Here is a 24986-nt window from a genome sequence, read left to right as displayed (position 1 = left end):
ATATAGTTTAGGGGCTAAATTTATTATTAACCCTTTAAATTAACATGCCATGGAAGTTAATAGGTGAGTGATACTTGGATAACTTTAGTGGTAATTATGCAATTTCTGAAAGTAGAGTGATTGAAATGTAATTTCAATCAAGGGATAATTGCTGTAGTTACCCAAAGCTTTAAATGTAGCTCTCGATTAGTTGGAGGCTCTTAAAGTGGTACAATTAATTTGAAGGTTTTAGGTCCCACACGCTTGAGCAGTTGATGTACAGTGTAAAGTCGTAGTATGGCTATAAGTTTCTGAGAAACAACCCAATCTATGTGTTGAGAGTATAGGTCTGTTATAGTGGCATTTATGTACCGTTAGTTATTAGTTAACAAACGTGTAATTAGCAGTAGGGTTAGTTAGGCTGTAGTAGGGTTAGTTAGTTAGGCTGCAGTAGGGTTAGTTACAGTCATGTGTATATATTTACTACTCTTCTACTTGAATGAAGGTATCCATCATTAATCTTACATTCATTTTCTTAACATGGTATCAGCCTAAGATCATTTTCTTGATTCTCTTCGATCCAGTTTTTGCAAATGGCTAATCCTTCATCTTTTTCTCTGCCATTTAGTCATCCTCTTTTTTTGCATCCTTCTGATATGCCAGGGATGATTTTAGTTTCCCATCAGCTTACTGGTAATGACAATTATTGTGTTTGAAGCAAGTCTATGCGGATTGCACTACTTGCCAAGAATAAGTTAGGGTTTATTGATCGGTCATGCTCTCGTGATAGCTTTGATGAAGATCTTAAGCCTCATTGGGATCGGTGTATGCTCTCGTCCTTTCTTGGATTCTCAATACTATTACTCAAGAATTATCTGCAGGTATCGTTTTCGCATCCAATGCTGCCATTGTTTGGAAGGATCTTCAAGAACGATATGATAAGGTTGATGGTTCTCGTATTTACTATCTTCATCGTGCCATTACTACCCATACACAAGGAACTTCTTCTGTTTCTACTTATTTTACTAAGATTCGATTACTGTGGGACGAATATGATGTTCTTGTTCCTTCTCCTACTTGCGATTGTGATTTTACTCGACGTAATGCTCACCTTCAACAACAACGTCTTTTTCAATTTTTGATGGGTTTGAATGAGACTTACTCTAATGTTCGTTCTCAAGTACTTTTGATGCAGCCTTTACCTACAGTTAACCAGGCTTACTCACTGGTTATGCGTGATGAGACTCAACGAGAACTTGCATCTCCATCACCTATCTCTGAGCCGACTGCTCTTCTTAGTCAGCACCCGTCCAGTTCTTCTGCTCTCAAGCGACGTTCTGATTTGATCTGTTCTTATTGCCAAAAGAAGGGTCATATTCGAACAGACTGTTATCGGCTTAATGGTTTTCCTACTGATTTCAAGTTTACTAAAAAGAGATCACCAACTGCAAACAATGTTGTTGTTCCTTCCTCTGATTCATCTGCTTTACCGCATCTTCATCATCTGTTATTTCGCTCCAACATTTCTTGTCGAGCAGTATCAACAGTTATTGAATCTATTGAACAAGGAATCCTCCGTGCAAATTTGTTGCACAAATGGCGTGTACATCCTCTAATTCGAGTCCGATTCATTGGATCACGGATCTTGGTGCTTCCAATCATATGACTCATGCTTTTAATTCTTTAATTCATCTTGTTGCATGTGCTAACAACTCTTTTGTCAAGTTGCCTACTGGTCATACAGCCACTGTCACTCATGTTGGTAACTATAACCTTACACCTCACCATACCCTCAGAGACGTTCTTTATGTACCTTCTTTTCATTTCAACCTCCTCTCCATTTCAAAGCTCACCAAGGATCTTAATTGTTTTGTTTCTTTTTATCCAACCTTTTGTATTTTACAGGACCTTTGCAATGGAAGGATGATGGGGATTGGTAAAGAGCACGATGGCCTCTATATACTTTTACCTCAATCATCCTCACCTCACATTTCATCACTAGTATCTTTTCCTGTAAAATCTTTTGCTTCTGTCTCTAAGCATGTTGATTATTCTTTGTGGCATGCTAGACTTGGTCACACATCCTTTTCGACAATGAATAAAATTTCTTTTTTACAACATAGTTCTTTGAACTCTCATAGCATTACTACTTGTCCTGTGTGTCCATTAGCTAAACAAACCCGATTACCATTTCCACATAGTAATTCCCGGAAATCAACCCTTTTTCCCTTATTCATGTTGATCTTTGGGGTCCTTATCGCGTTTCTACTCACTCTAGTCACAGATATTTTTTAACAATTGTTGATGATTACACTAGAATGACATGGATTTTTCTCTTAAAACTCAAAAGTGATGCCTTTCTTTATCTCAAACAGTTCATCACAATGGCTAAGACACAGTTTTCTGGAGTAGTTAAGGTTGTTCGCAGTGACAATGGTCATGAGTTTTTTACTAAAGAAGGATCTCTTTTTTTTCACTCCCTTGGAATTGTTCATCAATCCTCTTGTGTTCACACACCACAACAAAATGGTGTGGCTGAACGCAAACACCGTCACCTTCTAGAGCTTGCGCGAGCTTTGAAGTTCCAGTCTCAAGTCCCGATTAAGTTTTGGGGAGAATGTGTTCTCACTGCATGCTATTTGATTAATAGATTGCCCTCTCTTTGTGCTTGACTGGAAGACACCTTTTGAGTTATTGCATCACAAGCCACCAAACCTTTCGCACCTTAGAATATTTGGTTGTCTTTGTTACGCTACAGTCACCACTTTTCATGACAAATTTTCTCCAAGAGCCACACCATCTATTTTTATGGGATATTCTCAGGTACAAAAAGGTTACATTTTGTTTAATCCCATGTCACATAAGTTTTTTGTTAGTCGCAATGTTGTCTTTCACGAATCCATTTTTCCTTTTAAAACACCACCCAAAGATCAACCCCTTTTTCCTTTGGACGTGCATGCTTTTGGTTTTTTGCATGATCCTGACTTTCTACTTATTACTTCATCCAGTACACCACCACCACCTTCCCTTTCTATTCCTTCTATTTCTCTTGCACCATCTTGCCATAGCACCCGAACCTCTTGGCCACCTGCCTGGTTGCAGGATTATATTTGCTCCACCTCATCCCGATCTTCATCATCTTCTACTACTACACACGGTCAGTATTCTATCTCTAACTTTCTCACTTATCATCATCTACCCTTCTCTACTCAATGTTTTGCTGCCTCTATTTCTCACTTTTCTAAACCGCGTACCTACCAAGAGGCAATTAAACATCATTGTTGGAAAACTGCTATGCAACAGGAAATTGAAGCTTTAGAAGCTAACTCCACTTGGGAGATTGTTCCCCTCCCACCAGGCAAGCATCCCATTGGTTGTAAATGGGTTTTTCGCATCAAATATAATTCTGATGGTTCCATTGAACGCTACAAGGCCCGGTTAGTAGCTAAAGGCTATAATCAAAAAGAAGGCATTGACTTTCAAGATACTTTTTCTCCGGTTGTCAAGCAGGTTATAGTCAAAGTTATTGTTGCTCTAGCTGCTCTCTATGATTGGCCTCTCATTCAGATGGATATTTACAATGCTTTTCTTCAAGGTGACCTTCATGAAGAGGTTTACATGCATTTACCTCAGGGTTTTGACACTCCAGGGAGCAATCATGTCTGTCGACTGCTCAAATCTCTTTATGGATTAAAACAGACTTCTCGACAATGGAATTTGAAACTCAGTAAGGCTCTCATCAACACTGGTTATATTCAGAGTCGGTATGATTACTCCATGTTCGTTAAAACATCCGGTAACAAGATTGTAATCATGCTTATCTATGTTGATGATCGCTTGATCACTGGGAATGATAACTCCATGATTGAAGACTTGCAAGTTACTCTCCATCAGAATTTTAAAATGAAGAACTTGGGTACTCTTAAGTACTTTCTTGGAATTGAAATTGCTAGATCAAAAGCAGGTATCATCATGAATCAACGGAAATATGCTCTGGAACTTATTGCTGATCTTGGTTTACTTGATGCAAAACCTGCGCATACACCCTTGGAGCAGAATTTAAAGCTGACAAGTTTGGAGTATGATGCTGCACTGGATATTCATGATACTAGTACGGAATTAATGGATGCGAGTGTCTATCAACGACTTATTGAGAGACTCTTATATCTCACCAACACTAGACCAGATATTGCTTTTGGGGTCCAACACCTTAGTCAGTTTATTCACAAGCCAAAACGGGAACATTATGAGGCTGCTTTACGTATTGTGCGATACCTTAAAAAAAGTCCAGGTCAAGGTATTTTTCTTTCCTCTGAAGGCACCACTGACATCCAAGCCTACTGTGATTCTGATTGGGCCTCTTGTCCCATGACTCGCAAGTCCGTCACCGGATATTACGTCAAACTAGGCAATTCCCTGGTTTCCTGGAAATCAAAAAAACAGACCACTGTGTCTCGCTCATCTGCGAAGCGAATATGAAGCATGGCCACTCGTCGCAGAGTTGGTCTGGTTAAAGGGTTTATTAGTGAGTTGGGTTTTCATGTTTCCAAACCTATGTTGCTACTTTGTGATAATCAGTCGCCTTCAAATAGCTTCGAATCCTGTCTTTCATGAACGGACCAAGCATATCGACATTGATTGTCACTTTGTTCGTGAAAAAATTCAAGCGGGCGATGTCGTCACACACCATATTTCTACAAATGAGCAAGTGGCCGATTTGCTTACTAAAGGCTTAGGAATTTCTCAGCATCAGTACTTAGTGTCCAAGTTGGGGCTGAAAGATATTTTTCATCCGCCAACTTGAGGGGGCATGTTGAGAGTATACGTCTGTTAAAGTGGCATTTATGTACCGTTAGTTATTAGTTAACAAACGTGTAATTAGCAGTAGGGTTAGTTAGGCTGCAGTAGGGTTAGTTACAGTCATGTGTATATATTTACTACTCTTCTACTTGAATGAAGGTATCCATCATTAATCTTACATTCATTTTCTTAACACTATGCTTGCTTCAACATCATCTTCTTCTGCTGCTGCTGCTGATATGATCAAAGCAAGGACATATGATGTTTTCCTTAGCTTCAGAGGCGAGGATACTCGTGATGGTTTCGTGAGTCATCTGTATAAAGATTTGCGTCGGAAGAATATCGAAACTTTTATAGACAGCGAGAAGCTTCCAAGAGGAGATGAGATTTCAGAGGCACTGTTAACGGCCATTGAAGGAGCGAGGGTTTCAGTCATTGTTTTCTCCAAAGAGTAAGCTTCTTCCAAATGGTGCTTGGATGAGCTGGTCAAGATCATGGACTGCAACAAATGTGTTGTTCCTGTTTTTTACAGTGTAGACCCCTCAGATGTAAGGAAACAAAGAGGGAGTGTTGCTGATGCATTTTCGAAGCATGAAGCAAATTTAAAGCATGATGTTGAAAAGGTGAAATCCTGGAGAAGTGCTTTGACGTCTGCTGCCAATTTATCCGGTTGGAATTCACAAGTTACTCGGTAATTCAAGTTCCTTTTCTTTACATTCACAAGTACTTATTCTATCTTAAAGGCGCTCAATATTGGAGACTTTTCTGAAGAGGTTGAGGGATATTGATTTAAATGGAACGACTTTGAAGGAGTTACCAACCTCTGTGGAGAATCTTATTGGTCTTATGGAATTGAGACTGTACAATTGTGAAAACCTTGTTTGTCTTCCCGACAACTTTTATAAATTGAAATCTCTTCACCATCTTCATCTTTATAGTTGTTCAAATCGTGTTGTTAAAAACTTGTTTTCTGCCATTGCGGTAGCTTCCTTAACAGGCAGACCAGAGATGCAGAAGGATCTCCATGGATTGTCCTCATTGAAGACATTAGATTTATCTGGAACCAATATTGAGAACTTGCCAACAACCATCAAACAACCTCCTTGGTTGGAAGAGTTAATCTTGTGGAAATGCAAGAGACTGAAATCATTACCAGAGCTTCCACCGAGCCTAGGACATTTGGATGCACATGACTGCACTTCACTAGAGGAAGTCTCAAGCATTAAGAAGCTCTTTGAGCAGGCACTACTTTGTAAGGATTAACCATTTCGATCCTTGGTTTGGCTATTTACCAATTGCTTCCAACTGGACCAAGAAGCTGTCGGCAATCCTGGAACATCAAAGCTGCAGATGCTATTTGGGCATACATCAGGTCAAGTTCTTCTTCTTCTTCTATATCTTCAATCTGTCAAATTTATATGTTGAATAATCGTATCATGTTTCTAATAATTGTAATCGAACAGGGGTGCTCTCAAAGAAATAAGGTTATTGCTTGCGTCCCTGGAAGTGAAATCCCGGAATGGATTCATTTCAGAAGCTTAGGTTCGTCTATAAGCATCCAACTGCCTTCGGAGTGGTACTGTTATGGCAAGAAAAAACATTCCAGGCTTCGCAGTTTCATTCCAAGACTATTCTGATGACACAAAATTTCACTTTAGATGTGAATGTCACTTTAGGTCTTCTTCTACCTAAAACTCAGATTTTTTACACCCAATTTTCCCATCTCCAACAACGTACTCCCTTGTATGTATTAATATTTCATAAAAATCCAAACCCAATGTATGTAACATAAACTTCTACATATCCTAAATGTGAGTAATTTTACTTTTTTTTACCTAAGCTGAACATTTAACCATTGTGTTTGCTATCTCCAATAGCCCTTTTTTCTCGCTTTTTGTAATTTCGATTTAGCCTCTCATGACATTGTTTCATCTCATGTCAGTGTCTCGAGCTTGTGCTCGATGTTGTTAAGCTGTGAATTTCCGTCAGTGGATACTTTCAAATAAGAATTTTCTTCATCATTAATCAATCCGTTCACTGGAAAAATACCCAATGCTAAACAACAAGAAAATGCTTATTCCGTCAACCGATTGTTTAATAATCATATTATATTTTTAATATTTTGGAAATTGTTTATAATATTTTTTTATAAATTGTAATTTTTAAATTTATTTATTTACTTTTAAAATCTTTAAAATTATTTTTAAAATTATTGTTAAGAAAATATTAAAAGTATCAAAATGAGATTATAACTATAACTCAGGGTTCAAATTCATTGTTAACCTTTTAAATCAACATGCTATGTCACAATTTGATAATTTTAATAACTATTATATAACTTTTCAAAGTTAATTAACTGAAATGCAATCTTATTATTAGCCTAATTCACCCTAAATTATTCCATTATCCATAAAGTAAACTCTCAATCAGTGGCAAATATGTGGGGAAAGGTAGGGCTTAGCCCTTTTCAAATGAAAATTTTTATTTAAGTATAAAATAATTAAATTAAAATTTAATTTATAATAATACTTTAACCTTCTAAAATGAAATAAATTATGTTTAATTCCTTCAAAAATATGAAAATAATAAATTAATACATTATAAAACTATATTTTAATCTCTTAATAAATTATTATTTAATTTTAGCCCTAAAAATATTTCTACTTGTGCCCGTGATCTTAATATATTGGGCGCATTTTAAAGTGGCACAAAGATTTTCAATGCCATGTTCCCCCAATGAAGTTACAAGCTTTTTGGGTTGGGTTAATTAGGCAATTAATATGCCTATTATAAAATGAAATCTCAAAATTTAAGAAAATAAACTGAAAACAAAAAGAAAATAGGAAAAAAGCTGAAAATGCACTACAAAAACACTTTCAACCTCTCTGTTACCCCTCAATTGAAAACATTTCTCGCAAGAAGCGTTTTCGTAGCCTCTTGTTATGATCAAAACGTTTCTCCTTTGAAACGTACGAGAACATTGGTATTCTTAAGTCACCCCTGTGAAATCTAACTTTTTCTCATCTAACTAACCCATCACCGGATCAGATTCTGGGAATTTACTCATCACCTATCACACATTCCATTAATCAATCATCTTTAAAACAAAAATGGGTTCCATTAGTTTGATCGAAAAACTCGAAAAGGAAAAAGAAAAATACCTGTAAGATTCCAGCATGTTCTCCCTTGGAATGGTCAGCAATTGGATTGAGCCATGTCCCAGGCCAGTGGGTGTCGTCGGCCATCAAAGTGGCCTTCTCCACTTGGAAATCCGGTGGCAATGTCCCACAGTTCTACCCTTTGGCAAAGACTTTTCTCCTTTATTGCCTCCCTATAGTTGTACGTATCAAATCTTTTACGTATTGTCTCAGGTACTAATCACCAGTCCCGTGAAAATCGCCCTTCAACAGGTTCAAATAAGGCTAACAGAGGTCAATCCACTGAGAAGGAGGTTTCCGTTAACAAAGGTATTCTTCTATTTAAGCGTTTAAGGTTATCAATTTTCTCCGAGGAAGCCTCTTATTATGATGAAACCAGCCTTCCATGTATAGTAGAACTGCTTTTTTTTTTTTTTTCTCTTTTATATCTTACTGGAATTAGAACCAAGCTTCATGCCTTAATGTGATTTCCAGCATTATTTTGTAAGAAGTCATTTTAAATCTTATATTATAAGCAAATAATAATCCTTATGATTCATATCCAAAATGTAAGCTATAAGATAAACATCCATGACCAATAAGTTGAACTTTCACGTTGTCGGAATCAGAGGCGAACCTAGGGACTAGTAGGGGCTGGCCCTCCTAAAATGAAGAATTGCAATTTAGGTTTTTTAAAATTTTTTAAAATTTTAAATTAGTAAAGATAAAATTATACTTTGACCCTCCTAAAATTATAAAAATTTGATTTAATCATTTAAAAATTATAAAGATATAAACTATAAAAAATTAAAATTTCATTCGGCCCCCTTAAAAAATTGTTCTGGCTTTGCCATGCTAGCAACTAAGATAAATTATGTATCTAACATAGTCTCAAGTGCAATGGTCACTTCTTAAGTTACTTCTCTCAAAACTTGCTCAACAAATCCAGCATAAATTTATTTGGACAATGAAGAAAAATTAGTATTTATATAATCTAAGTTATATTATTATGAAAGTGTTTTTATCTTCCATAAAATAAAAGTGAGTGTTTTATATTATCTTGTATAAAATCAATCTAAAATCTCAGGTAAACATTAAATTTTAAATATTTAACTTTACTATTAAACTTCTACAAGTTGGGCAAAGCAGTATAACGAATCGAAGATCATGTACGAGTAGTATACCTTAAATTATCTTTCAAGGAATTGTTTAATTAATAGCATAGGAGAATGTCAGTTTTTGTAAGTGTGCTTTAGGATTTTTCTTTTCAAATTTTTTTCAACTTTACATTTAACCGAAGCTTTATATAAATATAATTTTTACATTTTCTTCACTCATTTTACTTTTCCTTTTCAGGCGGTTCCGTAATTTATGGTTTGGATTTTACTTCTATTGAGATCACCAATTCCAACCTGTGCTGCTGTTATTATTTATATAATTTAACTTAGGTAAGAGGATTTATTTGTTCCTCTAATTTTATAAAAAATTATTTAATTTTCTGTTTAAATTTTTGCATCTTTTTAACTCTTAAATTTATTTTATTTATTAAATCATTCTAAAATAGATAATAAAAAAGTTAAATATATATTTACTTTATTGATGTGATATTCACGTATATGATCAGCAATTAATTAATTTTTAAAAATTTAAAAGTATTAAAAATATTTTTATAATTTGTATACTGTTAATAATTTTAATTTTTAAATTAATTTTAAAATTTTAAAATTCTAAAAATTATTATTTGTTGACGTGACATATACATAGTAATCCATATAAATGTCACGTCAATAAAGTTAATATATACTAATTTTGCATTCATTTTGGGGTAATCGACAAACAATACATGTTTAAGGGCTAAAAGAAGAAAAATTAAATGAAGGGCTAAAATGACTTTTTTTCATAAAGTTGGAGGGCCAAAAGAAAAACATTATGCCTTTCATTTAAATAATTTTTTATAAAAAATAAAAATTGGGTAATTGAGTCAAAGTCAAATTTACTTGATCTCAAAACCGATAAAATATATGGTTAAGGTTGTTTGAATCAGATTGGATCGATTAGTTGAATTAGATTTTAATAATTTTTTAATAATTTATTTAATCAAATTGAATGAACCGATCAAATTATTTGAACTAATAAAACTGAATTCAATGACTAATCCAATTTTAAAAACCATGTAAATCATAGTGAATGAATAACCTCAATTTCCTTAAAAGTCTTTCAAAAAAGAAAAAGAAAGCAAGTATCACTGTTTGTCTCTTTCATTAGTGATGGATGATGCCTAAATAATCGAAGAAGAGAGATACAATAAATAATAATAATAACTCGAGATACTTTCACAATTAAATTAAATTTTCTTAAAAATAGAGACACAAAATCTGAATAATTGAAGCATACTTAACCATATTTTAAGAACTAATCATTAAATCCATTGAATTTAATTTTTTTAAATAAAAAGAAATCAATAAAAGAAAGCCCATATCCTCCTTTAAAAATACAAATCAGTCCACTTTCCACTCATAAAAGGAGAAACTCAGGACCCATTGCTCTGATATAATTGATGGGTATATACACACTCATATATATATATATAAGATGTATTATATTTTAAGAAATTTAAAACAATATCAAGCTAAAAGAAATGCGACATAACTAGTTTAATGTATGTGTTGTAGCTATATTTTTAGTTTTTTAATAATTTGTGGTGTATTCAAATTTTGGTGAGAATGGTATTTCATAAAATAATATATCTCAAACAAAATAAAATATGTGTATTATATATTTTAAATTTATCTATTAAATATTTTATTACTTATTTCTTATATTATCACAGATTAATTTAACATGCATGTTAAATAAAATTTTCTCTGGGTTATTACGCTTATCTGTTCCCCTGCCGACAATGGATGATTTCAATGTAGCTTTTGCAGTTGATGTGAAGTACTATGGGTATTTCTAAGAAAGACCCAATGTAGGCGTAATTGACTAGAAAAGAAAAATGATTTACTGCTAATCGAATACTCTCTCATCCAACATCTAATATCTTTTCTTCTTCTTCTTTGATCAAAGCAACGAGGTACGATGTTTTTCTTAGTTTCAGAGGTGAAGATACTCGTTATGGTTTCATAAGTCATCTGTACGATGAAATTTCAGACGCACTATTGAAGGCCATTGAAGAATGGAGGGTTTCAGTTATTGTTTTCTCCAAAGGCTATGCTTCCTCTATATGGTGCTTAGAGGAGATGGTGAAGATCATGGACTGCAAAATTAACAATCATACATTCTGTCCACGGACCATGCATGCGTGCTGATCAATCATGTCAATGAATTCAATGTACTTAATTAAATCAAAGTGCTCAAAATTAAAGGTTCAGGAAGAAAACCAAATTCATTACTTGAATATGTTATTAGTATTAATTGTTAAGCCCAGCTTGACTTTCTACAGTCCATAATATAATTAGAGACTACACCCATGCTCCATTTCCTTGGTGATTTTCCTTTACACCCATGCTCCCATTTTTTAACCCCATATCCATGCAAAATCTCAGATTGATTAAGTGCCTTAGCTTTAAATCCCACAATAAAAAAGCTAAAAATGGACCAAAACGAATAATCACTTGGTAAAATTGAAACCCAGCAACCAAATGAAGAGCAAAACCAGCTTGTAAAATTAAGTTTTCTTCTTATACATTATAATTCAATTATAGCATTAATTAAAATGATTGGTATCCATTTCAAACACCCACCATTGAGTCCAGGTAATATAGTTACAAGATATCAATCTTGGAGGAGTATAATCATAATGGGCAACCTTCTATCTTATATGGTTTGCGATTTTAACATCATTATCCCATAATATCCAAAAATTAAGTTGTAAACCCAAGCAACTTCGATCCAATACCAGAACGTGAAAGTTAATTAGCACGCAGAAACAGTAGTTACAAAATTTTTAAAAGATCTTCAGTAATGCCGATAAGTAATTGGTAGCATTAGACGAAAGAACTTTACTTGAGATTTCTTTTCGGACGGTGATTCTTGTACTTTATAATTTTTGATTAATTTCTGGGTTTGTGATGATTGAACAAATGCAAGAAGAAGATGATGAAAAGAGGTATGGTAGAGAGAAAACTTAGGCGAAGGGGAAGGGGAAGGGGAAGGGGAAGAGAGATATCCACATATCACACTTGTAAATGACGTCTCAGCCTTTGTCTACCATGCAAAAGCTTCAATGGCATCTTTTTGGGGTTTTTTAAAAGTTAAAATTTAATGCAAATGTCTAATAAATAAAGTATAATTTGAAAGAATGTTTAATTTTTTTTATCAATATAATATTGGAGAAGGGGAAAGAGGGAGTTTTTTTCCCACTCATTAATTTTAATTTTTAAATTGGAGTATCTTTAAACTTAATTCTCAAAATTTGTACACGTTCATAAAAAATTGATCAAAAGGTATTTTCTCAAAATCCATCCTCTCCCTTCTTTCGCTTCTTTCCCAGGAGCCACCACCATTGTTATTGTTGGTGTTTTAACAGAATCAGACAAGCTCAGCTTGTGTCTTGTGCAGCAAGCCTCGATACTTGCTGAGCAAACAACCAAATTCGAAGCAAAACAAGGAAGAATAACAAAGAAAAATGGAGAGTATTTTGATGAACAAAATCAGATTCATTCACAAGTAGAACAATGGCATAATGCCAATACATAAATCAAGCACTAAGCTTGTCAAAAAAACAGTAAGCAGTCACCTAAACAATACCTACCACCACTAATTACATTGAAACTTGAAAACTAAACTTGTGAGCTTGTACAAAGCTGTGTTTACAGCTCACATACCACCTAATTACATCAATCATAGGCCTAACTTAGTTTGAAATGAACTAAAACTCATTTCATCAACTAAACATTACAAAATGAACAAAATTCAGCTCGTTCCAGCAGCTCCTGCATGGCTTGGTCTTCGTGGCCTGCTTGCTAGCTGAGGTTGCTGCATGTTGACCAACTTCAACAGTTATTGTTTGCATTTGCATTGTTTTATGGTTGAAGGGTTTGGTGACAATCATCATTTGAGCACTGACTGGCCAGACAGCCTCCAATGTCGCTTTCAGTACAAATTTCGGGGATATGTTTGAGAGCATATAAGGAAGAAGGCTGAAAGAGACGTTAGAAAGTAATGTCATGGGCGAAAATGGTGGCTTCTGGGGTTGAATACGGCTTGTATGAAGGCCTTCTTCGGTACCTAAAACTCAGATTTTCGACACCCATCTCCATATTTCCTATGATCAGCGTTGCTTTTTCTGGTACTCAGTCATTATCACAAAAGAATCATTAATTCATAGGTTGAAGAGAGACAAAATCAAAAGTAATTAATTAAGATAAATGGGGAGAGGGAGTGAAAGACGTAAGAAGGTCAAAGTAAGAAAAGAGGAGAAGTGGAAGGTGCGTGCCTCCTAAAGTTGTTGAGAAATGTTGTTTTCTGGCAAAGAATCAATATTAGTTGCACGTTTGGTGTTAATGTGTTTTTCTGGGTTGCTTGTACCACTCTTAATCACTCTTTTTCTGTGTTTAATAAGTCGAGAAAAAAAGCACCAAAGGAGAAGAGTGCCGTGGATTTATTAGCGTGAGATGGAATTATATTTCCAACATTTTGGAATAAAGTGTAATGCTACTCCATTTTTGTAAATAAGATTATATGATACCTTTGGTTTGGAAAAGGTTGAGGTAGGAGGATGTGTAATCCACAAAAGAAAAAGAAACCAACTGTTGCCCTTCGTCTCTTGCATGAGTGATAGATGCTTATCCTTTCGCTTGGAAACATTAGAATGATTTTAGATGTATAGTTTCCATGTCCATGATTTTAGATGCATAATGATAGTTGCTATCAGAGAAATTGTATATTTATTTCCAATCATAACTTAAAATCCGTGTAATGTAAAGGTTGATTGTATATATTAATTAAAATATTTATACTAAATAAAATTTGAAACATTTGTGTATATATAGTTAATCATTTGATATCTTCCAAGTACTATTGATTATACAATTCATAAGAGTAAAATTGGGTAAAATTATAGACGTTTATGTATTAGGAGTCAAATTGTATTTTATCTTTTACTAAAAAAGGGCAAAAGTTAAACGCTTTTGTACTAGGAGTCAAATTGCATTTTATTTCTCTACTAAAAACATGGGCAAATTAATCCCTATATATTACATTAAAAAATTTTGGTCCTTTCTATTAAAAATTTCATTTATTTGTACTGTTAAAAACTAGCATGTTGATAAAATAACCAAACAGTGATATGTGGCGTGCCACATATATCTCATCCTGACATATAGAGTTCTTAACAATAGAAATCGATGAAATTTTTAACAGAAGGACCAATTTACTCTTTGATCTAATGTACAAAGATTAATTTACCTATTTTTTGAATAAAAAAAACAAAATTAATCTAACTTCTAATACAATAACATTTATTATACTTTTACCATAAAATTGAGGAAAAAACCTTGTGAATTTCCATGTCAATGAGTTAGATTCTCCATCGGCTGAATTGGACCACCATCTGAATTTTTTTCTATATTCTTTGCCATGGTTTATTATCAACCCGTTCTGACTCATAAATTATGAGTTTATTATTTATTTAATTTTAAATTTTAAAATTATTATTTATATAATTTAACTTAGGCACAATAATTTATTTGACCCTCTAACTTTATAAAACAGTCATTTTAGCTCTTCATTTAACCTTTTGCTTTTTCAATCCTTAAACTTGTGTTATTTATCAAATCATCTCAAAATGAATAAAAAGTCAACATCTGTTAACTTTGCTAATGTAGTGTCCATGTGTATAGTCAACAATTAATTAATTTTTAAAATTTTAAAGATATTAGAAAATATTTTTTTATAATTTGTATATTTTTTAAATAATTTTAATTTTTTAAATTTTTAATATTTTAAAAAGTTAATTACTGACGTGACGTACACTGGTAATCCACGTAGATGCCACATCAGCAAAGTTAACATATGTTAACTTTTTCATCCATTTTCAGGTAATCTGACAAACAACACAAGTTTAAAGGCTAAAAGAGGCAAAAAAAATTAAATGGAGGGCTAAAATGACTTTTTTTTTGTAAAGTTGGAGGGTCAAAAAAGACATTATGCCTTTAATTTAAATAAAAATATTTGTATTAAAAGATAAAAATTGGGTAATTGACTCAAAGTCAAAGTTACTTTATCTGAAAACCATTCAAAGATATGGTTAAGGTTGCTTGAACTAAAATTTTAATGATTTTATTTAATTAAATTGGACGGATCGATCGAACCAATCAAACCAATTAAATTGATAAATCAACGAACTGACCAATTCGATTACTTATCTAATTCTAAAAACCTTGTAAATCATAGTGAATGACTAACCTCAACATATAATTCCCAAAAAAAAAAAAGAGAAAAATTCACAAAAGAAAAAGAAAGCAATATTTATCACTCTTTCTCCATTAGTGATGCATATATAATGGAAGAAAGAGAGAGAGAATAAATAATAAGCACCTAAATTTACTTATAAATTTAAATAACTATTATTTTGTTGAGCATCTGAAAGTGATGTGGATATATAATATTATATTTAGAAGAAAAGCATTCCCTCACTCATTCATGTCCTCTATGCTTCCATCATTTTGCACGTTCCGCAATTTAAGGTGTGGATTTTGTTTTTATTGAGCACTGCTGCAAGCATCAATTCCAACCTATGCTGCTTTTATTCATCCAAAAATATGATTACAGCTGCCGGTTCAACTTTAATTGAATATTCCTGTGCCATACTTGTATCTTGATTAAGCAAAAAATACATTTGTATCTCAACATATTATCAAAAATAACTTCCTTTAATATTTGTAACTCCTCCAGTTAAGTTAAATAATGTCATTTTTAGTCCCTCCTATTTTTAAGTATTCAATTTAAGTCGTTTTAAACAAAATTTTTATTTTTGCCCTCCAAAACTAGTATGTTCAGTCTCACTTCTTTGATAACCACTATTTAACAATTTCATTCAAAGAATTATAAGTCAATATTTGAACATTTCGATCGAGTCCTTTTTATTTTTTTACTGCAACTTTTATCATCCCTAGTCATTTATCACTTCCGTCATAACCAATTGTCACTGCATTTGTGTTTTAGGGTCTATTCTAAAATTTTTTCCTCCATCTTTTTTATTGGTTTGTAACTTCACTCATCTAAAACAAATCCTTTATATTGTTATTATTCACTATGATTCATTGTGCTAGCATTTGTTACGTCAACAATAACAATGATGTGTTGGAGAGGACAGCTGCACAAGGGAAAAGAAACTCAAAACAGCCTTTAAAAATAAGAGATGGTAAAAAGGTTTCTAAGAGTAATTTTATCAAACAAGTTATGAGCACAAATAGGCTATAGTATATTTGGGAAAAATTGATACATTTTATTCAACTAAAGATTAACTGCTTATATAGGCTTTACACAACAACAAATCTTAACAAGAAATTAAAAATTTGACACTAAATCATATCTCAAAAAAAAAAAAACAAAAACAAAAAAAGGAACAACTAAAAAACTAACAAGTTGGAATCATTCTTCAACATGATGGACTCTAACTAAGCTACTCGAAAGCTGTTAATACAATCTTAATTAAATCTCAATAATCAAAATTTGATGAATGACAGCAACCTCGAAAATAATATTTGACAAGACAAATTGAAAATCTATATCAACATCTAGGAAACAAACAAATATATTGTACAAGTCAATTTCTTGTTTCCAAGGCCTTAATCTGAATTTTGAAAGTCCACAAAAAGCAAACACCTTTTCTTTCAATTTCGTCTATTCATTAAACTAACCCCAAAGAGGTTGTGGGTTATGGTAATTGTTAGAGTTGTGTGAATCAAATTTTTGTTAAAGAAATAAAATACAGTAACAAAATAAGGGGATCTGTCGGGGCGAAGGCCGTAGGATCCGTATAGAACTACTTTTCTTCTATTTGACATTGATTGCACAAGAAGAATCCATATAGAACTACTCTCTTTCTATTTGGCATTGAATAGATGTAGTAAAACTCTCTTGTATTATTCAATTTTTAACATTAGTGAATTTTTTTCTCCTCCACCCATGATTTTTTTTCTTAAAAGGGCTTCCACGTAAAGTCTATGTGTTTTATTTTTTTCTTATTGCTTTGGAATATTTTTATATTACCATTATCGAGCTTCAGTTTTAACAGTAATGTATGCAGTTTTTTACCAAGTAGTAAAAATTATATTTGCTTCTACGATGAGTAGTAGGTAATTAGCCAATATTTGTCTAATAGGATGATGGCAGATAGAGTATAGTTTGATGCTAAACTGATTTTTCTTTGGTAATGTGTTCTACATAAAAACGAAAGAAACAGAACTAGCCGTCATTTTGAGTATCTGTAATCTTGATCATTAGAATAGAAAAAGGACGGATGAATTTACAAACAAAGTAAAACGTATGTAATATACAAGTTAAAAAATTTTTAATCAAATATAGTACTATCACAAACTAGTGAACAAAGGTGTCACTAATATTTTATGCTGCCCACAAACCAAACTTAACATTCGGCGGTCCTAAATGGTACAAAGGTTCCCCTTTTGCAGTTCATGTACAGAATAAAATACAATCCGTAACTTTCTAAGAAACAACCAAATGAAAACGTGATTGACATTAAAAACTCTTCATTTACTCATATTCCTATAATCTTTTCATCTAATCCAGCTGAACCCAAATATGTTTTCCTCTAAATCTTCTGCTGATATGATCAAAGCAAGGACATACGATGTTTTCCTTAGCTTCAGAGGCAAGGATACTCGTGATGGTTTCGTGAGTCATCTGTACAAAGATTTGTGTTGAAAGAATATCCAAACTTTTATAGACGATGAGGAGCTTCGAAAAGGAGATGAAATTTCAGGGGCACTGTTGACGGTCATTCAAGGATCCTGGGTTTCAGTCATTGTTTTCTCCAAAGACTACGCTTCTTCCAGATGGTGCTTGGACTAGCTGGTCAAGATCATGGACTGCAACAAATGTGTTGTTCCTGTTTTTTACGGTGTAGACCCCTCAGATGTACGGAAACAAAGAGGGAGTTTTGCAGATGCATTTGCAAAGCATGAAGAAAATTTTAAGCATGACCTTGAAAAGTTGAAAACCTGGAGAACTGCTTTGACGTCTGCTGCCAACTTATTTGGTTGGGATTCACACGTCACTCGGTAATTGCAGTTCCTTTTCTTTACATTCAATAACATATATTGATTTGGAAGAAGGGAGATTAAGTACAGACATTTTTTTCCAAGCATTGATTCATTTATGCTACCCAGATTCAAGTTGAGGGGCACATACTTGATATGAAAGACTTAACTTTTTCTAAATTTTTTTTAAAAAATTGTCATATATTGAAGGACCATAATTTTGTAAGCATAAAGACGGGACGCATATTGTAGAAAAAATATGAAGAATGTGAATAACATGCTAAGCTTGTACATTCAACAACGTTATTGTTTGTTGCGTTTTTTATCCTGCCTTTCTTTAACTCAAAGTTCATCACACCTTCATACCATTCTCTCATGTGTAGATAGTGAAATTTGAATTCTAGATCTGTATTTGAATGTCTTCTTTTTATAAGTCACCCTATGAATCAATTAAGTTAAAACTTTATCATTTTTATTTATTTACTTCTCTTTCCTTTTTTATTTCTCCTGTGATTTGTTTCTTCATTTAATATATTGGCCTGACTCAACACTAGCAGATGGAATTGTCAAAGATATAGTGAAGAAATTGAATTGTGGAACCTCAAGCTCCAATTTAGAGAGTTTAGTTGGAATTGAAAAGCGGATGCAGGAAGCTTCGTCATTATTTCAAGACGGATTCCCAGATTTCTTAATGCTAGGCATTTGGGGTATGGGAGGTATGGGCAAAACTACACTTGCCGAAGCGATTTTTTACCATATTTTAAATGGTTTCCAAAACTACTTCTTTCTTTCCAACGTGAGAGAATATAAAGAACGAGGAAAATTATTAAAATTGCGTCAGAAATTTCATTCAGCCATATTAGAAGATGAAAATTTATATATCACAACTCCCACAATCGGATCAGGCTTTCCAAGAAGAAAGTTCAGGTAGTTTGTGATGTGTCAAAGTTAAGCCAACTTGAGTTTCTATTCGGAGGAATTGATCGATTCGGCCCTGGAAGGGTAGTCATTATTACCACTAGAAATAAACAAGTGCGTATCCAGTGTGGCATTGATCTCATTTATGAAGTCAAGAAATTAAATAAATATGAATCTGTTCAGCTCTTTTTTCAACGTGCCTTCAAAAGCAATCATCCTACAGAATATCATCAGTTGAAGCTATCACAGATGGTTTTAAGTTTTTCTAATGTTGGTGTTTACACATTAAATTTGCTGGTAAAAAAATATTAAAGAGAGGAGAAGAAAGTTCTAGATTAGAATGAAACTTGAAGACTTGAATACATTTTATTTTTGAATACTCCAACACTTATATATTAGTATCCATAACTAAAAATAGAGATTAGATCTAAAAATAAGCAAAGAAATCTGGTAACTATCTCCTAAAATCAAGGAGAATTATTCAAACAAAACAGAAAAATGGATGAGTGACAGCAACTTAAACATGTGGCTTAAGACTCCTCCTTGTTTAGATGCTTCAAACTCCAAGTTTCTTCCTGTAAGCTTTCAAACTTGCTAAGTGGCAATGGCTTGGTGAGGATATCTGCAACTTGATTTTTAGATTTACAGTAACAAAGAGGTACATCCCCACTTTTCTGCACTTCTCGTACAAAGAACAGTTTGATGTTAAAGTGCTTAGTCTTGCCATGAAACACTAGATTGTTAGAGATTGCAATAGCAGCTTGGTTATCAACAAAGATCTCTGTGCTTTGCTTCTGCTCTAGATTCAAATCAGTTAGAATCTTCCTTAACCAGAGAGCTTGATTTACGGTGGCTATCGCAGCAACAAATTCTGCTTCAGTAGTGGATTGAGCTACAATTTCTTACTTCTTCGAGCTCCAAGAAAACATCCCTGATCCAAGACAAAAACAATAACCAAAAGTACTCTTCATGTCATCACTTGAACCACCCCAATCACTGTCAGAGAAACCAATTAACTTGAACTCTCTATGCTTCAAGAACTTAACTCCATAGTTCCGAGTTCCCTTGATGTATCTGATGACTCTCTTTGCAGCCCTCATGTGAGTCTCATTCGGACAATGCATGAATCTGGATAGAATGCTTATTGCATTTAGAATGTCAGGTCTAGTAGCTATCAAATACATTAGACATCCTATCAAGCTTCTGAATTCAGCTTCATCAAATTTGGCAGCTCCATCGTCTTTAACCAACTTCTCCTTTTGATTCATAGGAGTACTCATTGCCTTGCAATCTTCCATCTGAAACTTCTTAAGCATTTCTTTTGCATACTTTTTTTGACAAATGAACACTTCATCTTGACTTTGCTTAATTTCCATTCCAAGAAAGTAAGTCATTAAGCCAAGGTCTGTCATTTCAAAGATCTTCTTCATCTCCAACTTGAACTGATCAATCTGATCCAGATTACTCCCAGTAACTAACAAATCATCTACATAAAGAGAGATAACTAAAATGTTTGTACCTTTATGTTTGACATATAGAGTAAGCTTAGACTGACTTTTTTTAAACCCGAGACCAACCAAATAATCATCAATTCTACTGTACCAGGCTTGTGGAGCTTGTTTTAGGCCATATAATGCCTTCTTCAGCAAGTACACTTTGTATTCATTTCCTTTGTCCGCAAAGCCTTCAGGTTGTTCAACAAAAATTCTTCTTGTAAAAATCTATTGAGGAATGCTGATTTGATGTCCAACTGAAACACTTTCCAATTTTTTTGAGCAGCAAGAGCGAGAAGCAATCTGATTGTGTCAAGCCTAGAAACCGGTGCAAACGTGTCTGAATAAGCAACTCCAAACACTTGAGCATATCCCTTAACTATAGCCTTGCTTTGAACTTGTTGACTGAGCCATCAAGATTTAGCTTAGTCCTGAACACCCATCTCACTCCAATTATTTTTCTGTCAAGAGGTCTATCAACCAGGTCCCAAGTTCTATTTTTCTCAATCATTGAGAGCTCCTCTTTCATTGCAGCCATCCAATGTCGACTATTTTACATCTCTGATATATATCAGAGAGCAGCCTTGTACCTCTAACAGTTGTATCATCTGTTAGCGCATCCTGCCATTCTTCATCTTCAAGTTCCTCTAGCATGCTGACAGTGGTCAAGTGTTTGAAGTCTGATTTGCCTTTTTTGAGTCTTCCCAACTCTACTGCTCATCTTCCACAAAGTGAACATCTCTGCTCACAATAATGCGTCCAGTTTGTGGTTGAAACACTCTATAAGCCTTAGAAATAGTACTATAGCCAATAAAAATGCCAGTTGCTGCCTTCTTGTCAAGCTTGTCACGTTTGATCTGTGGAATGTAAGTGAAACACAGGCAGCCAAACACTTTAAGAAATTTTAGAGATGGTTTATATCTATACCAAGCTTCAAATGGCGTCTAATCTTTCACAGCCTTTGTTGGAATCCGTTTCTGCTAAAACACAGCAGTGTTTGTTGCTTCTGCCCAAAAACTCTTTGAAAGATTCTTCTCGTGAAGCATGCAACGAGTCATCTCCATTACGAATCTATTTCTCCTCTCACTGACTCTATTTTGTTGTGGAGTGTACGGTGCTATTAATTGATGCTCGATTCCTGCCTCTTCGCAAAACCGATTCAAAGTTTCTAAAGTATACTCCTTGCCATTATCAGATCTTAAAATCTGAATTATGCAGCCACTTTCATCTTCTACCCTGGCCTTGAATTTCTAAAATACACTAGTAACTTCTGATTTTTTATTCAAAAAGAAAATCCAACACATTCTCGTTGGATCATCAATAAAGACTATATAATAGAGGTTACCATTTAATGATGGCGTTCTTTGAGGTCCGCAAAGATCAGTATGAACAAGCTGTAACTTCTTCGAAGCTCTCCAGGCTTGCTTAGAAAATGTTTGTCTATGCTGTTTTCCAAATTTGCATGCTCGACAGTAGAGAGATCACCTTCAAGATCAGTAAGCTCTTCCACCAGCTTCTTTGACTACATTTGAAGCAGCCCTCGATGATGAAAATGCTTGAGTCTTTTGTGCCAAATTTTAGTGACATTTACTTTGGATTTAAAGGACATTTGCTCCTCCTCTATTGGATTGAGAGCAAAATTTTTTCCCTTCATTTCGACTTTGAACAAATCTCTGCCATCAGCATCCCTAATTAAACACAGTTTATTTTTAAACAATACTTTATAGCCTTTTTCCAACAATTGACCAACACTCAAAAGATTTTGATCAATCTCTGGTACAAAAAGAACATCTGTAATGGTTTTTGTACCTTCATAGTTTGTGATAGCTACAGTGCATTTTCCTTTCACTGCCAAGTGTTCACCATTGCCAATCCTCACCCTTTTAATCCCGATAGTTCTCAATTCCTCGAAGAGTTCCTTGTCATATGTCATGTGGTTAGTGCAATCACTGTCAATCAACCAACTCTCACTTGATTCTCCACTTGAGAAACAAGTGACCACGAATAATTGATCTTCCTCTTCTTGGTCAGTAACTTAAGCATCTGCCTCTTGCACCTGATTTTTGTTTTTGCATATCACTGCTTCATGTCCAAGTTGGAAGCATTTGGAACATTTGGCGTCAGGTCTTCTTCAACATTTGAATGGTGAATGGTCTTTTTTTCCACAATGTTGGCAGGGTGGATAAGTTTTCTTTGAGTCTTTTCCTTTGCCCTTTTGGTAATTGCTGAATGAATTCTCTCCATTTGCTGGCTGGTACTTCAAGTTCTTCTTCTTTTTATACCTGCTGTTAATCTTGATGCTTGGCAGGTAAGGCAGCTTCTACTACTCCCTCTTGTCTTATGGCCCTTCTTTGCTCTTGTGCCTGCAAAGCATTTAAGAGCTCTGCAATAGAGATCTTCGACAGGTCCTTTGTGTTTTCCAGAGTGGTTATAGTGGCTTCAAACTTCTCTAGAACAGTTACAAGCAGCTTTTCCACTATTCTCAAGTCACTCAACTCGGATCCAAGCAACCTCACCTTGTTGGCAACACTAAGAAGTCTGTCAGAGTACTCTTTTACTGATTCTGACTCCTTTATTTTCTACAATTCAAAGTCCCTGATTAGATTCAGCACTTGCATTCCACGAATCCTCTCATCTCCTACATACTCTGCCTTGAGGTAATCCAAGATTGCTTTTGCTGACTTCAGGAACATTATCCGTGTAAATATAATATGAGATACAACTGCAAATAGGCAAGCTTTTACCTTTGACTTCCTCGTCTTCTTTTCCTTCTATGTTTTAATATGTTCCACCGTAGGATTTGCAAGAAGTGATAGAATATCGTAGTCCTCTTTTACAGCTTCCCAAAGATCCAAAGCTTCCAGGTGCACTACCCACATCTGGTAATTGTCTTCATCGAAGACTGGTGGTGCCATGGCTGAAAAATTGGACTCTCCTTCCATTAAATCACTTGAATAACCTCACAGATCCCTCAAGAAAGAAGCTTTTGATACCAATTTGTTGGTGTTTACACACTAAATTTGCTGGTAAAAAAATATTGAAGAGAGGAGAAGAAAGTTCTAGATTAGAATGAAACTTAAAGACTTGAATACATTTTATTATTGAATACTTCAACACTTATATACTAATATCCATAACTAAAAATAGAGATTAGATCTAAAAATAAGCAAAGTAATTTGATAACTATCTCCTAAAATCAAGGAGAATTATTCAAACAAAACAGAAAAATAGATGAGTGGCAGCAACTTAAACATGTGGCTTAACAGCTAACCCTTTAGTTATTAGACTTATCAGATCCTCTCTTCGTGGCAAGACCAAAAGCTACCAAGAAAGTGAAGTAAAGAAACTAAAGCAAGTTCCTAAGCTAGAAATTCAGAATATGTTGAAATGGAGTTTTGATGGGCTAGATTGTGAAGAGAAAGAAATGTTTCTTGACATTGCTTGTTTCTTTAAAAGGAATGATCGATACTATGTAACAAGGTTTACGGATGCTTGTTATGTCTCTGCATATTCGAGGATTGAGAACCTCATTGATAAATCTCTTATCTGTTTCACAAGATCAGATAGTGATGCATGATTTATTGCAACAGATGGGTTGGAATATTGTACACGATGAATCACCTTTAAAGCCTGAAAAACTCAGTAGGCTGTGGATTCCTGAGGATGGTTGTCGATTCCTCCAATGTAATCCTACACTTAATTTGCAAATTATTTCTCTCTCAACCAGATTTACGTCTGGGCAGTTGTCGTGCCCAAGAAGTTTGGGGAGATAAAATATGAAACCTGAAATAAACAGAGGAAAAAAATACGTAAAAAGTAAAAGCTGAAAACAATTAAATAAGAAAAACAGTTAAGTAAATTTTGAAGAAGAATCAATTAAATTTAGCTCCGCTTCAGGCACGAGTTTTTTCGTCTTTGAACCGATCCTCGAAATTAGATAAACTTTTTTCCAATAAGCTAGTTAAAGCTACCAAGGACACTTCAAACACCAACTCTTCCTTGTGTAAATTAGTTATGGAACGTCCTATAACTAACCCTTGCCGATCGAACAACCTACGAAACGTTCGTGATTTAGAACTCCGGCAGTTTTGCGTTCTAAAAGAGCCTAGCTCGAACCAATGTCCTCAACCGCGTGAGACATTTAAATCCGGTTACTATTTCCCTTGACGGAACCAAATAGCAATCCCTACTTGGCATGCCAATGTGTTCACAGAAAACCGATTAGACAATTGATCCTTTCGGAATTCTAACTGTACGTCTAACCACACTAACTCAAACGAAGTCTTTTTTGACTTAGTGTTGATTTGACTTTGTGAGTTGACAAAATCATACTCTTAATCCGGAGAAATAATAAATATTAAAAATTAGGAGTTAAAAATGCTCGGGTTCGTAACTCACGGATCTTTGACGGGGTTAACACCGACCTAAAGCTG

The 24986-nt window shown here is 34.2% G+C and overlaps 1 protein-coding gene across 1 annotated transcript; it reads left to right on the top strand.

Annotated features, from left to right (window-relative positions):
* Window positions 1-13285: 13285 nt before the first annotated feature.
* On the top strand, window positions 13286-18167 carry LOC128034546 (toll/interleukin-1 receptor-like protein). Its single transcript, XM_052623042.1, has 3 exons — window positions 13286-13345; window positions 17673-17777; window positions 17955-18167. The coding sequence occupies exons 1-3, from the start codon at window positions 13286-13288 to the stop codon at window positions 18165-18167; spliced, it is 378 nt and encodes a 125-aa protein (XP_052479002.1).
* The last annotated feature ends 6819 nt before the right edge of the window (window positions 18168-24986 follow it).

The sequence above is a fragment of the Gossypium raimondii genome, chromosome 11, assembly GCF_025698545.1.
Source record: "Gossypium raimondii isolate GPD5lz chromosome 11, ASM2569854v1, whole genome shotgun sequence".
Lineage (NCBI taxonomy): Eukaryota > Viridiplantae > Streptophyta > Magnoliopsida > Malvales > Malvaceae > Gossypium > Gossypium raimondii.
Note: the sequence above shows the minus strand (reverse complement) of the source record. Positions and strands in the feature narration are given on the sequence as shown.